The sequence below is a fragment of the Anser anser genome (genome assembly GCF_964211835.1).
Source record: "Anser anser genome assembly, chromosome: 4".
Taxonomy (NCBI): domain Eukaryota; kingdom Metazoa; phylum Chordata; class Aves; order Anseriformes; family Anatidae; genus Anser; species Anser anser.
The window spans coordinates 51,451,773-51,467,970 of NC_139724.1; the positions used below are offsets into that span (position 1 = coordinate 51,451,773).

Here is a 16,198-nt window from a genome sequence, read left to right on the forward strand (position 1 = left end):
AGAACAGCTGGAGAGAGGGCAACACACATGACCTGTGTAGGAACAGAAATCTTTTATTTAAATGACTATATATTACTCATTGTATTATGTATTATATATGCATGTAAACAGCCTGTTTCAGTAACCAGAAATTCTTGGATAAATAGCTTTCTTGACACAGGAGAGTATGAAATTCCCAAGCAATAAGTGCTTCATTTTCTGTAGCCAAGTCAGTAATTTTTTTCTTCTGATATATTTTTGTTAGTCTTAATCACTGTTTACCAGTAACATTCAGTAATTGTCCTAGTCCCTACCTCAATTGCTTTGAAATTTTAAGTATATGACAGAATCACAGAATTGTCTAGGTTGGAAGAGACCTCCAAGATCACCGAGTCCAACCTCTGACCTAACACTAACAAGTCTTCCACTAAACCATATCACTAAGCTCTACATCTAAACGTCTCTTAAAGACCTCCAGGGATGGTGACTCAACCACTTCCCTGGGCAGCCTATTCCAGTGCCTAACAACCCTTTCGGTAAAGAAGTTCTTCCTAACATCCAACCTAAACCTCCCCTGTCGCAACTTTCGCCCATTCCCCCTCGTCCTGTCACCAGGCACGTGGGAGAACAGACCAACCCCCACCTCTTTACAGCCTGCTTTAAGGTAACTGTAGAGAGCGATGAGGTCGCCCCTGAGCCTCCTCTTCTCCAGGCTGAACAAGCCCAGCTCCCTCAGCCGCTCCTCGTAAGACTTGTTCTCCAGACCCCTCACCAGCTTGGTCGCCCTTCTCTGGACTCGCTCGAGCACGTCCATGTCCTTCCTGTAGCGAGGGGCCCAAAACTGAACACAGTACTCGAGGTGCGGCCTCACCAGAGCCGAGTACAGGGGGACAATCACTTCCCTCGACCTGCTGGCCACACTGCTTCTTATGCAGGCCAGGATGCTGTTGGCCTTCTTGGCCACCTGGGCACACTGCTGGCTCATATTCAGCCGACTATCCACCAATACTCCCAGGTCCTTCTCGGCCAGGCAGCTTTCCAGCCACTCATCTCCCAGCCTGTAGCTCTGCTTGGGGTTGTTGCGCCCCAGGTGCAGGACCCGGCACTTGGCCTTGTTGAACCTCATACAGTTGGCCTCAGCCCATCGCTCCAGCCTATCCAGAAATATTATATAAAATATAAAATATATAGAATAAAATATAAATATATTTATAATAGTAAAATAATTATTTTACAATATATAATAACAATATGTATTATATTATATTCTATATAATTATTATATATTATATATTATAATATTATATTGTATATTATTTATATTATATTACATGATAATATATAATAAAATATGTATAATATATAAAACATATAATATATATAGAATATAAGATTTCTATATATAGAAATATATATTATGACTTCAGAGTTATATGTATGTATGTATTTATAGTGCTTTTTAAAAAAAAATTGATTTTTAGGCAAATGTTTAATTTTGAAACTGAGGAAAGCGGTAGTGTTAAAAAGAACCTCATTTTAAAAAGGTCTTCTAAACAATGCATGATTTTTAATTTGTCACCGAATTGTTACTTAGTGTTAGGAAGATTTTTATGTTTGTGCTACTTATATTTGCAGAAAGTGTTAAATTGACATGATCACTTCTTCTGCATTCTTATTTTTTGGTTTTGTCTTCCTTTATAAGTGATTAATTGCATTTTGATGTTAAATCTGTAATAATTGTAATAAATCTGTAATAAATACCACACAAGGTAGAAAGTATGGAAAGATGCTGATCAAGATATTAACACAGTCTGATAAATTTTAATAACAAACTCATAGTGCTTAGATTACTATTAGATGTTTATTTCATTATGAATTTAGTCACTAAAAGCCAGCATGCAAAATAATTTAAGAGACTATTAATACATACAAGTAAATTCAATATTTTTGGCGATATGTAGCATTGCTTAAATTTTTAGATCTTCAGGTTGTGTAAATGTTCATATCTTGCAGAATTAAATTGACATTATATGCCAGCAGAGGATTTGTCCTTTGGCAAGGGTAGGAAATATTTCTACAGGGCAACACGCGGTACTGTTTATGTACTTCATACACACACATATGCATATTTACATACCTGTAAATAATATTTTTATTTCAGATACCTGTTCATCCAGTGCCAGATCCTTTAGTACATGAAGTTCTAAACTTGGCTTTTAAGCACTTTAAACATAAGGAAGGGTAAGTTTCATCTGTATTCTTTAAACGTATGTATTATCAGCCTGTGCTTCACTGTGATGATTGTTCTCCTTTGATTACTTCCCATGTAACACATTGATGATAATACTGTAGAAGAACAGTGGTCTTAAAACTGAAAACATATCTTGAAAGAGCATAGCTGTGTTCAATATAATAGAGTTTATTTTGTGTAGAATGGTTTGCATAGCCAACCAGACACAGAAAAGAGGTCTGAGGTTAGATAACAATAGTAAACTTCCTATGCAGTGTATGTCTGCTCAACAAATTTGCACCCTTTTAAATGTTACTCATGCATTTTGTGCTTGACTTTCATTGTTTTTGTGGTTATGCTCCATGATATGGAATGTTACCTTTCTGTTTGTATTTGTGAACGCTCTTGGGGTTTAGAAGAACAAGGATATATTTGACACCTGTGGCCTTTTTTTTTCTTTTCTTTCAGGTATTCAGGAACCAACACTGGGAATGTGCATATTATTGCAGACTTATATGCAGAAGTGACAGGAGTTCTTGCTCAATCAAAGTAAGTTCAGGAAAAATGACTCTAGACTTAAGAAATATTTAATACAGCAGCATTTATTAATGGCCCCAGTAACTAATACTTAGTGTGCTCTGACATGTCCTCCTCACTTTCCAACACAATAATTTGAACAAATCAAGGAATAATCTTCAGTACAAAACTGAACTGCTTTGCTGTAAGTCTGTAGGTGCAGGGAAAGGAGGCTTGCTATCAGTCAATAGTTGTTCTGTTAACAAGTGTATTCTAATGTGCTAATCATCATAGACACTCTTAAATGCCTAGCTTTTAAATATCAGGGTTCATCTTGCTTGTGTTTTGTTTACTGTAGGTGCCGTTATCATTAACAGCATAAAGACATCAGTTCAAAATTGAAGACATAATGTAAAAGTAACTAAAAATGCAACTAATTGCTATTGATATCCCTTGTTCAGGTTTCAAGCTGTTAGGAAAAAGTTTGTCACCGAATTAAAAGAACTGCGGCAAAAAGAACAGAGTCCCCATGTAGTACAAAGTATCATCAGTTTGATTATGGGAATGAAGTTTTTTCGGGTAAAGATGTATCCTGTGGAGGATTTTGAAGCATCGTTTCAGTTCATGCAGGTAAATGAACATCATAGCAAACTGAAATAAGCATTGTTTTGGTTGTTGAGAACCCATTCTCAGTTGTCCCAATAATTTGGCAAAACCATAATACATGAAATTATATTTACATCTATATTAGTCCTGAGAAGACTAACACATGCATGGGTACTTTAGTTTGTGCACGGAGTCGTCGGTTTCCTATAGTGGAGTGTGCGTACATCTGTATGGATATTTATTTCCCTGTAAAATTGTCTTTGTGTCTTTGTATCATTGTCATGTTGAAAATTAATATGAGTATATAAAAATGTAAAATACTACATTCTAATAATTTCAGTATAAGATAAGCATTTACTTTTGGAAACGAGAATAATCTGAGGAAAAACGTGCATTATATATATTTTTAATTTTAGTAGGAAAAAACCTATCATCTGGTATTTCAGATGTTCCTCCCCCCCCCCCCCCCCCTCCCCCCTTTTTTAATTAATTCCTGGGGAAAAATTATTTAAAGTTTCTAGTGTTTTGTAAAATTGCTATTGTCAAGGAAAATAAGTCTAACTAAAACACATTGTATTTTTTAAATTTGACCTAGTAATTACTGTGATACTGTTAGGGGTATTTATGGTACAGTGACATTTCTAAGTCTTTCTTATTTTTTAAATCTTTTTTTTAATGCTTCATCACAAAGGAATGTGCTCAATACTTCCTGGAAGTAAAAGATAAAGATATAAAACATGCACTTGCTGGTTTGTTTGTGGAAATTCTCATCCCTGTGGCTGCTGTAAGTATTTTCTTCTCCTTCCGCTTCCCTCACTTACAGTTAAACTCTCATTGTTAAAATTGCTTCCAATGATTACCCATTACATTGTATTTTACGTGTTTTAAAATGCTATTAAGCAAATTACAAGCACTTACATAACCTTTTGAAGGGAAATGTGTAAGTATGATTTGCATATTAGTTTCCCAACTTTTTTCAGAACCTTTTAACACTGTTTTCTAGACCCCATAAATCACCACAGCACTATGTAATCTTTTAAATGCTCTAAAAGACAGGAGTTCCCTGTGTTTAAAATTTTTGTTATTATTTTATTTTAGTCCCATTGACTTTCTTTATTAGCTGAAACCTGTAAGGTCCTTCTAGAATAAACTGAGATATGTAATGTTTTTATAGTCAGGGAGAGTGTGAACTATTATTCAAGAAGAAAAAAACTAGTATAGGAGAATATCTCTGACCTCTACTTTCTCTTTCAAATATATCTGTCTTGTCTTGAGCTGCAGGGATACATTTCTCTCTCTAGATTTCTTAACTTTGGAACTACTGAAAAAGATTAGAAGGGATACAGTCATTCATTTTAAAGCATTACCACAGAGAGGTAGATTAGCTGTATATTGAGTCAAGTCTTGATTTCACCTGGACATATTTCTGCTCTGTCCTAGAGAAAAATCAGCTGTCCTGTTAAGAAGTAAATGGTATTTTTCACTTGGAATTCCAAAGTTACTTTGCAGGTGGAGTGGGGGGTGAATAGTAAAAGTAGTTAGCATATTTAGGTAGGTACGATTATTAGTTTAAAAATTCGTAATTTAAATAGTAAAAAACGCACATGCATTAATTAGGCAGAAGCAGCATTTGGGAATTGGAACTGCTTGGTTGTGACATTCATCAGCAGTGCAGAATGTTTGTGTGTTTGTGGCGATCGGTGGATCACTTCCTACAAATATGGGTTGAGTCAGTGCTTTAAGCATTTGGTGAGGGACTCTTAATCTTTCTGACTCATTGAATCTTTAATCACTCCATACAAATGGAGCTTCTTAAACAGAAGCTGAGAACCCCATCCTGGATGGAAATAGAGTTGAGAGGTTTAGTCATTCTCTTGGAAGACGTAGGATGCAAGTTTGAATCTTTTTTGAAGAAGATGAAAGAACTGAATCTGGATTTGCTGTATCTTGGGTACAGAAAATCACTTTAGTGAGTAAGCTATTGGGTTTCAGCACTATTGCTTCTTTACTGTCATTCTCTTGCTTAGTCATTCAGGCATTTTTAAAAATATGACCTGATTAGAAGCCTGCAGGTGTAATGGATGACTGAATATTTTCCACTGCGGATGATAAGGCTGGTCTGTAAGCCCAAGGTTATATCCAAAAGCAGGAATGTGATGGTGGCAACAACTGACTAATTTCTCATGTGGAGCTAGGGGGTACAGAACAACATAGAGCTTAAGAATAGCAAAAGAGTAATAGTTTGGGGACATTTAGGAATTGGGTTCAAATATAAATACTTTCTCAGTTCTTCCTTTTTGGGTTTTCACAAATAACAGAGATATTATATGCAATTTTTTATGTGTATGTATCATGAATATTCTAGTGTTCTAAGAAAGATGGACATGATATATGTTTTAATAACTCCTGTTTCAATAATAAAAAACTAAATTATATCGGAAAGAGTAAGGAAATAGGAAAATCAGTTTTACCTTTCAGGTTCTTTTTTCAAAAAATAAAAAATTAGGGGAAGTATGATTGCTTCTGCTGTAATGCATGTTCTTCACCTTGCATACTTTTAAAAAAGATATCTTCTAGGAAAACAAAACTGTATAAAGCACTACATTCAAAATTACATTTAAATTGATTATCAGGGGTATCCAGAGACAATGCTAATGGACTTGGAGGGAGGGGTTTAATGAAGAAGGTAGCTGTGTGGTTTGTGAAGGGAAGGCTATTTTGCATGGAAGGACAGATTGATTTAAAAAGGTATAGGAGTGTATGCATCTCTTCCATTTATTATGAAAGCTGAAGAAAGACCACTTATATTATTGATTAGCTGGAAATCCTACATCTGTTTTCCTTTAAGCTTCTAGCTTTCAGAACTGGGGAATATAAAAGAAAAGTGTATCAGCGGAAAAGGGATCAGTGAAAAAGTTACGGATATTATTTATGAAATACATGAAATTACACTTTTTAAGGGTTTCAGTGCCCTTCTTATTTCTTAGTTGGTGACATATACTTTACTTACTTTTCTTTATTTATGGAACGCAGACCATATTTTAAAAATAGTGGTTTATGTTTTTTTTAATTACTTTTTCACCTGTGTGGTTGTAGTATATGACATGATTCATTACGTTTCTGTTTATATTTCAGACAGATAACAGTCAAATACTTACCCAACATGAAATTTAACTTTTAAACATTCTTAAATTCATGGATGTCTTACTGTGTATTTTTACTGCCTTCTTCATGAAATTTTAAACCAATTTATGTGTGTATTTTTTTTAATAGGCTGTTAAAAATGAAGTGAATGTGCCATGTTTGAAAAATTTTGTGGAGATGCTTTATCAGACTACCTTTGACTTGAGTTCAAGAAAGAAGCATTCGCTGGTATTTTAAAGAAATATTTCAACTTCTCCATTTTGCTCATCTTAGGCTTTTAAGCTAGTGCATTATCTTAAGAAAACCTAACAGCTGTATTCATTTAAATCTTAACTCCTCAGTTCAAGTACAGTTCAATTCACACTGTGTATATTGCTTTTGCTCTAATTTTGATCTATTTTTTGTGCAAGCCATGTGCTCTGTTATCCCACTTGTGAGGTTGTCTTGAAATAGATATTTGTTCTTATTTTAGATGGTTTTAGCATAGTTATTTAACCTAATGTCTCTTCTAATAAGAACTTACGTTCAGGGAGTCTGTATATTTAAATCATGTTTAATTAAAAGATAGAAGCAGCATGCAGGACTTTTCCAGCAAAATAGAGCCTGTTAGTAGCCCTATTCTGCCTGTTTTCTCCCTTCCTGGTATACTTTGGTTTTTTTCAGCATATACAGCATACATTATTGTATATGGTTAAACTCATTATATAAGAATAAAATAGTTGATGTTAGGATTCACAGTTCTATTTATGAATTCAGAAGCTTTTCTACATCAATATTACAAGTTACCTACTTGTCTTCTTTCTATAATTTTTATTCCACAAAAAGGTAATCTGCAGTCAGATCTGGTATTAATCACCATCTTGTATTTCTTAAAAATCTGGTATTTAAACATATCTTATGTAAATAAAGCAAATCAAAATCGCCCTAGTTTGCATATTCACAGATTTTATTAGACAGGTTTTGTTACTTAATAAAAATAGACTTTGAGGAGCAGTAAAATTTCTGACAACCTTAAGTCTGCATCGTAATCAACTGAGTTGATTGTTTTGTTCCACCCCCCCCCCCCCCCTTAAAGGTAGTTCCATCTCCCAGCACTTAAGACCCCATGAAATGAATGATCTGATTACAGGGAAAGAGCAAATATTGTAAGAAGGGTGAGGTCTGCCAGCAGTCTTTGTTTGAGATCAGGCCTTGCTAGGAGATGAGTTCCGCCGTAGTCCCATTGCCCTGACCCTGTGCTAATACCATGAGCTGTGCAGCACTTAGCTTATACCAGCCAGTCCGGGCTGGCAGGCATGTCCTAGTGCAGGGGAAAGAAAGGCTATGGCACAGTGCTAAACTGGAGACCAGTCCTAGTTGCTGTGAGAACCTGAGACAAGAATGAACTGTGTCTCATTCTCGATGTACAAGACTTGGGAGGTATGTGAAGAGCAATTTGATCAATTCTTTTTCCCCCCTACTCGTAGGCTTTGTATCCATTGATCACCTGCCTGTTGTGTGTCAGTCAGAAACAGTTTTTTTTAAATAACTGGCACGTTTTCCTGCAGAACTGTTTGTCACATCTAAAGGTAAGAATTCTTTTCAAATCAGAAACTGTTGCAAATCGGTAGTATTTATTCCAATATGTTGTCACTGTTCTAGTGCCAAATAAACAACAAATATTTGGCTGTTTTTAAAAGGACACTGTAATTTTTTAAAAACAGTTAATTGTTTCCATTAGTACTAAAATTCTTATGATTTTATATAATGCTGGAAATAGATATCTGCAGAGATATCTGCTGATAAATGCAATTTTATGCTAGAGGAAGTACAAACTGTAATTCTGCATGTGAAGATTACATGTGAGAAAAAAATTTGTCTCACCTCTTCACTTACTGAAGGAATAGAAAGTAAATCTGTACTCCAGAAAAGAAATAATACATACAGCCTCTGATAGGTATCCAAATAAAAATTACAGTGTCTTTTAACTTGTGGCTTGATTTGATAGCATTGTAAACGTACTATGAATGACAAAACGCAGAGATTGTGGTGCTTAGAAATCAGGGATTTGTTTCTGTGAATTTCTTATAGTATTAATTGTACACTTTCTCTCCTTAATTTTGATTAACATAGTTCATGATTTTGCCTGATGTATTGATTTTGATGATTTTAATACTTTCTTTGATCCACAATATTCATTCTGGTTAGGTATGAGTGACAGTTCCGAAGCTTATTAGGAATATATGTAAACCAGCATGTAGTCTGAGGGAACAGGCGTAGCTGCTTGGATTGCTTTTTCAAGAGTAATTTTGTTTTCATGACATCTTTCACACTTTTCTGTTGCTTGTTGGGTTTTTGTATATTTTTCATCTAACATTGGCAGTTCTTTTGCAATGTTTGCCTTGTTTGCTTTTTTATTATTATTATTTATTTTGCTGTTTATTTTGCTTGTGGAGGCTTCCTTTGTTTTTAAAAGCTTTTAAAAAAATCTTACAGTCTAGGAGCTGCATTTTTCTGGCTTAATATCCATTGCTGATAATGGATGTATTATAAGTATAAATGCCAGTGAGTTCAACTGGTAGTTCCTGAGCATGCATTTTATATTTTACTTAGTTTTGTTAACCACTAACAGCTTAACACATTTACTGTAAGGCTCTATTCAGCAGAAATTTTATATGTGAATTTCTGCAACTCAGAATTTTCAGTGTCTTGATTCTGTGCCATCAATGAGATAGGATATTTTAATGGCTTGATTTAATCTGGTCCACCAAATACTTTTTTCTTTTTTTTGGGGTGGGGTGGGGGGTTGCCTAGCTTGAGGTTAATCTTCAAAAATCCACCCCAACTGTCCTCCTGTGTCTTGTGAATGAATGTGTTCCTTTGTTTCTGAAGCTAATTAAATGCATGCAATCTGTAATAAGTAATCTCATTAATTTGTAAATCTGAATTTCACAGCAGTTTGGTCTTTTAGATTTCCCTTTCCCCATTTTATTTCCTGATCTCCTAGTGACCAAAGTTATTTTATTTGCAGTTACTTAAATATATAAAACGCACAAGGTTTCCAAACCCATCATCTCTAGTGTCTTTGATGCTATTTAATAAAGTAACATTGAGAGTTATTGGAAATGCTTTAATTTACTAATAAGTTTCATCCAGCCTTAACACATGGAGGGATACCTGACAAATTGAGGGCTGCAGCAATGCCAGGACCTAGACTCTGTCACAGGAACACTCTTATGAAGAGCATAGGCCCAGTAGCAAGAGGTGACGTAGGCCATGGATTCGTGGTGCTCAGCTTATTCCCTGCTGACGGCCAAGTGCAAACTTTTGCCTAGCAATGGATGCTGTGTGGCCACACTCCAGTGGCAGGGAATTAAGCTTGCCACTGATCTCCCATTTGCTGTGAGGTGAAAGCTCGCACGTTGGCAGTTCCTCCGTAGTAACCAATGCATGCTGTGGTCACAGCCTACCTTATCCTGCCGTATTTCAGTGCAGTTATTTCATTTGACAACTGTAGATACATTGTCATCTGAATCCTGATCCAGTACTAGCAAGATTTATTGTCCTTATAAGCCATTTGCACGTGGTTTCAGCACGTACTGCTTCTAGTTATCCTTAAAGCAGACTTAGTCTGCAGAGAAAACATCCTAGCTTTTCTTAAAGAAGGCAGGCTATGATTTTTGTTAGGATGGTTGGTTGTTTTTGTTTCCCTTTTTCATTCTTGGTATTACTGCTATGAGGAAGGATTATTACGTCCGGGTGTGGACCAACGCAAATAGCAGTTAAGTTAGTAGTAAGAGCTGGTTTAGACCTGGAGTCTACCAAAGGGAGTACCCTTGGAGTACGCATAGATGGCCTTGACCCGTTTAGTAGCTGGGTTGTCATCGTAGCTTTGAGCTCAGCAGAGTGTTTCTTCACACACTGAAGTGTAACAGATGGTGACACTGGTCAGTATTGTAAAAATGTTTTGCCTACTTTTCTAACCAGTATTTAGATAAGGTAATCTTAGCAGATTTGCCAGAAAGTTCAGTTTTGGACACAAACTGAAGCACAGGAAGTTCTGGCCGAATAGGAGAGGGCACTTCTTTACTGTGAGGGTGACGGAGCACTGGAACAGGTTGCCCAGAGAGGTTGTGAAGTCTCTTTCTCTGGAGATATTCAAAACCTGCCTGGATGCCATCCTGCGCAACGTGCTCTAGGTGATCTTGCTCAGTGAGAGGTTGGACTGGATGATCTTTAGAGGTCCCTTCCAACCTCGGCCATTCAGTGAATCTGTGAAAACTGATTCTTGAATGGAGATGAGCAATGGTATCCTTACCACTTCTTATGGGGAGAGGAAGGAACATATAGGAAAGCTGCTGAAGTGGAAGGGAAAAGTGTCTATCATTCTGCACCACTGTTTGGTAGAAGAGTTTTTGGTTAGTTTAAACTTAGCATCTGTTACCACAAAACCTTGAAAGCTGGAGGAAAGTTTTTTGCCACTATAGTATTTCTACTGAATAGAGTCCTTACTGTACAGCTATCTGTTGTTTTTGTGCTTTTTTCATCTAACATGCATGTGCCTCCCATTCTCATGTTTGTTATGTTTTGCTGTCTCACGTTGCTTTATTTAGATGCCATCTAACAACAGTATCAGAAAACAAATAGAAACACTGCAGGTGAGTTAATATGTTGTTACAACTCAGTGAAACATTGCTTTGTCTCATGTAAATAATGTGTTTTTTTTATGTTAATCACTGTATTTTGTGCTTTCCTTTCTCTGTAAAAATGCTTGAAGTACTGTTAAGAAGCCATAGGACAAAGAATAACTAATGTTTCAAAGATCTTTTTTTTCTTGGTAGAGAGTAAAGGAGAAAGATCAGAAAATAATATCAGTTTGTCCTAGAGGGTGAAAATGTGTCCTTGTAAGGTTGAATATCAATGTCACAGCTGGTTTCCTTGAACAGCAATGCATGTTTCCACTGGTAGTAAATTACCTATTCAGATGTACATATATTATTTTCTGTTAATTTATTCCAAAAAATGTTTTGCATGCGAGCAAACTTGAAAACATTTTCACAATTAAAAAATGTGAAACTGATTTATTATAACAACTTGCAGTGCACTAACTTGAAAGACTTTTACACTGTTGGTTTTGCAGGTTTTAAAAAGTAGAAATTGTTTTAGTTCAGAACAGAAGAAAAGTTTAACATCAGTATTAAAAAGTACTTTCTTCAGTAAGTGACTACATTTGACTAACATGGAAAAAATGCTATTTTGTTCCTTGCCTTCACTGAGATATGTTTCATTGACTCGTCTTAATGTGTCATGTAAGACCATTGTAGATTTGCTCTGATTTTGTTTTGTAACAGAGATACAGTTCTTGAAAGTGTATTCCATAGTCTGCTGATATAATTTATCCATTTTACGAGTTTTAGGATGTGAAACAGAACTGTGTTTGGGGAAGAAAACAAATAAACAAAAACCAGAGTGCTTGTAAATTTATCATGCATCAGCTAAATGGGCTGAAATACAGGCAGGTTGGGGGATTATATAGGCATATATACTGAACTCTAGATGCAGCAGTCTCAAAGAGAAAAGGAAATACTGACATGCTAAGAGCAGGTATACAAGAAGTGTGCTATAATTAGACCAAAAAAGTCATTTTCTTCTAGCTTGTTTTGTTCCTATTTATAGGAAGACATAATGGAATTTTTCAATGCTTAAGAAATTAAAAGTACTGCTGTATTTATAATATTGTTCCACTTAAAAAAAAGAAGAAAAAAAAACACTTTAATTTTGGTTTTCTTTTGGACCTCTAAGTTAATCTCCCCTTTGGAATACCAGATATAAGAAAACCAGAGCATCACTCAAGTAGGTTACAATTAATAAAAGTTGTAGAGACTGCATTTTGGATTTTGATAATGTATGTGCCGATGAATTCATAATACTACTTCAAACACCAAGAACTGTTGGCCTGTAGATTAGATAAGTAATAGCGTCATTGGGTTTTGATAGTTTAGGTTGATTGAAATCAAAACTATCACAATCTCTCCCTCTCCTACAGTTTTGAGCGAGCATTTGCTGCTTCCTTGCAATAGCGGTGCTGGTACATTAACTGGGTAGTAAAACCTCACCTGTCTGAATATTAACCAGGAGCAGGTGCACTTTTACACTGTTTAGATTTTGTTTATATCACCTTCCTGTGTTTACCCGCTGCCTAGTTGCACATGCCGTAATTCAAGGGTGATGGTAGGAACCCACTGATGTATGCGAAAAGAAGGGTAGACCAGCGTTATCACTGTCTTAGACTAATTCTGATATTCTGATAAACAATCACATATGTTGTCTGTGAAGGCCCACTGTGGCCTCTGCGATTTTGTGATGGGCATTTTTTCTTTCTTGAAGTAAGCTACTGCCAAAACCAACAGTCCTGACCCACCCGTGTTAAAGCCATCCAAGTTACTCTCTTTGGATAGGCTGTTGCACAGGTAGAGCCATGAAATGACTTGAATTAGCTTACTGATGTGAGCTGGACTTTCTTACTGCTTGAGTCAATGCAGAGGGGGCAGTGGGCCTGCTGAGGAGGAAACAAAGATGACAACATCCTTTTCCCATGGTACTGTGTCTTAGATCCACTTACACCCGTTGTGAGATTGCACTCTACTTGTCCCAGGAGGACAGTGTAGCAGTGCTGTTCTGATTCATTGGCTTGTGGTTGAGGCCACACAAACGTGAAATTAGTTGGTTCAAGCCATCAGGCAGAAATGTGCCTTGAAACAAGACTTAGCTAGATATGGGGAAGAATTGTTTTTTTTTTTCTTAACTGAGACAATGCCTAAAAGGTGTCAACTGGGAGTAATTTATTCTGCTCGTAAGCTAATACGAGCCAATATTGGCTAATATAAGCCAATTCCAAGAGTCCTATTGAATACTTCAAGATTATAAATGCAGTCAGAATCCTCAGCTGGAAAAGGGACTGCTGGAGCTGGTATGACAAGCATTACGGTCACTCACTGTTTTGTACAACCTAAGAGCTAGGAGGAGCAAAGCTAAGCTCCTAGAAATAGCTTTTGGACAAAAAAGAACTTCATACAACACATAATTCAGTAATGCTTGCTCTGCACTCTTTTTCTTCTGCACCTGCTACTGTCTGCTGTCGTGAACTGAATACTGGACTTAAATGGACTTTGTGCCTGATCCAAAGCAGCTATTCCCATGTTTTAGACAAAGTATAAGTTTGCCATAAAGTAGGCATCCATTACCCGATGGCTTTCTAATGAAGTTCTTTCAGGCAGTACACTCTTGTTATTCATCTCAAGAAATTGCTGCTTGTTAGTTAATGCTTTGCTTTCAGAGTGAGAGACTTATAAAATAATCTCAAGTTATTGGTTAAATATTTAAATAGTATTGGAAATATGTGATATAAAGTTGGTTTTATGGATACACATTAAAACACGTAGTCAGTATTAAATACAGCAGCTTTCATTGTTACAAAAAATATCCTCAAAAGTCAGAAGAGTAATTAATAGTAGAATTTTCTGAATGTCTTGCAAATAACAGTAACTGTATTTTTCATTTATTTTACAGAATAAAGATCCCAAAATGTCCCGAGTTGCACTGGAATCTTTGTATAGGTTATTGTGGGTTTATGTTATTAGAATAAAATGTGAAAGCAACACTGTAACTCAAAGGTAAGTTCATTGTGCAAGGGATTGTAAATTATGCTGGTTTTGTTTTGTTTTGTTTTCCTAGTGACATTAAAAAAGATCTTGAAGCCACCTTGGGGATGGGCTTGTTGGGTAAATAGGGAAACAAAGACTACATCTTAACAGAGAAAACCAAGAAAACCTGTTTAGTTTGAACAGGAGAAGGAAGACAATCTGCAGTTGTCTTTTTATATATGTGATGACAGAATTGAATGGAGAGATAAGAAATGGGAAATTTAGTTAAAAGGCAATAATGGTACTAGAACAACTAGGGTGTGAAGTGACCATCACTAAGTATAGTCCAGAAATGATAAGATTTGGATTTAATAATTAGTGTAATGAGAATTTGGAATAGTCATTCAAATTTTGCTCTTCCTCCTACAGGAGGAATTACAAGGTAGGATCTTAGTCACTTTATAAATGAACCCATTATAGTGTTCCCTGCGACAACGGAGGGCTGTACCTGTCATATGCTTCTGTGTTATGTAGTAGAAACTCTCACACTCCTTCTAGGTTTGAATTGTAACATCTATGCTATTAGAAAAAGTTAACTTTTAAAACAATGTTTTGACTACTTATATTTATTTTTCAATTCTTGTAGTCGTCTCATGAGCATTGTATCAGCACTTTTTCCAAAAGGATCACGTAGTGTGGTCCCACGAGACACACCTCTGAATATATTTGTGAAGATTATTCAGTTCATTGCTCAGGTAAGAATATGTCTAGGTAGAGGTATGAGAATAGTATGAACATTATTTGGAAGAAATATAAATTAAAGGTTATTTTTTTAAATATTTGTACTGCATTATAACGGTTTTATATATTGAATAAAACTTCCCCAAATATATGTAAAGAATGGAATGACTAATTCATTTCTACTAGTCACAAAACTATTTTCCCTAAGCTTCAGTAACTTGTTTATGAATATTATGATTAGTATTTACATTTGTATTGCTGTGCCTTGGGCATGTGTACATATATATAATACAATAATATAAGTACTATTTGTCTCTTATAAATATATTATAATGGAATAGCATCTGAACAGTAATATCCAGATACTATTATTTAGCGTGGAGTTTAGTTTCTATAGACAAGAAAAGTATGCAGTGTTTGCATTAGTTTGTAGTTTGTATTGCATTATGATTGGTATTATTTTGGGTGCTTCTGCTGTCCTAGTATGCAGGATGTGATCTCTCAGGATACAATACTTACTCATCTATAACCTTATAGATTAAGTTTTCCCATCTTATAGATAGCTTGTCTGTGCTTCAGCTTCCAAAATGATCTGCTGCTGTTCACACAGAAAAAACACACATCACAACACACATCACAATCTGTATTTGTTTGCTAGGGTTCCTCTTCTTAATTATCAAATCTTTAAGCCTTTCAGTACAGTTCAGCTTATTTCAAGAAACATGTTCAACGTGAGCAGAGTTGTGCAGCAATTTTTTAAAATAAGATGGCTCAACTGTGTCAGGGGATGAGCTGAAAAAATTGTTTGACTTCTTGAGTATCATGAAATTTAAGAACGTTAAAGAACTCATAAGTGTCTGAAAAAAAACATTGCAAGCTCTCAGTAGAGACTGGGGTTTTGTGATTTAAATTTAGAGTTTCCATCTGATCTGTGTTTTGGCTACTTGCTTCAGAAACTAAACAAAACTCTTCCCTAAAATCTCTCATGATTTCTGTGTGTCATACTGATGTGCGCCACGGCACCTGGGACCAAAGAAAGACCATCTGTCTTCTGTTTCCTTACTGCATGGTTTGCAACAGAAAGAATATTAAACAAACTGACTTAAATGGAGAAAGAAGGAAGCAAAAAATAAAGCTGAATTGAAATTGGGAAGATACATTGGGATAAAGACCTTGAAAAACGAGTAGGAACTGGAAGCTGTTGGATGGGATAATGGGTACTGCCTAGACAGAAAAGCTAATTGTTGGAGTCAATGGGCACATACCCAAATTTCAACAGGAGGCTAGTGAATGAACTGGGTATAAAATGAAACTGGAACAGATTATTGGGAAAGTCAAGATGCTTCTTATTAGTCCTGTT

At 35.7% G+C, this 16,198-nt stretch overlaps 1 protein-coding gene across 13 annotated transcripts in view; it reads left to right on the forward strand.

Annotated features, from left to right (window-relative positions):
* The window catches only part of FRYL (FRY like transcription coactivator), a 170,334-nt gene that overhangs the window by 87,297 nt on the left and 66,839 nt on the right, over positions 1-16,198 (forward strand). For 8 of the 13 annotated variants that reach the window (XM_083835651.1, XM_083835662.1, XM_083835658.1 and 5 more), the window contains 9 exons: positions 2,141-2,220; positions 2,678-2,758; positions 3,187-3,355; positions 4,023-4,115; positions 6,605-6,703; positions 7,942-8,043; positions 11,068-11,112; positions 14,024-14,127; positions 14,744-14,852. In XM_083835651.1, coding sequence (XP_083691777.1) covers positions 2,141-2,220; positions 2,678-2,758; positions 3,187-3,355; positions 4,023-4,115; positions 6,605-6,703; positions 7,942-8,043; positions 11,068-11,112; positions 14,024-14,127; positions 14,744-14,852 — 882 coding nt within the window. The remainder of the gene's footprint in view (positions 1-2,140; positions 2,221-2,677; positions 2,759-3,186; positions 3,356-4,022; positions 4,116-6,604; positions 6,704-7,941; positions 8,044-11,067; positions 11,113-14,023; positions 14,128-14,743; positions 14,853-16,198) is intronic. The other 5 variants (XM_083835663.1, XM_083835652.1, XM_083835653.1 and 2 more) reach the window with 1 other exon arrangement.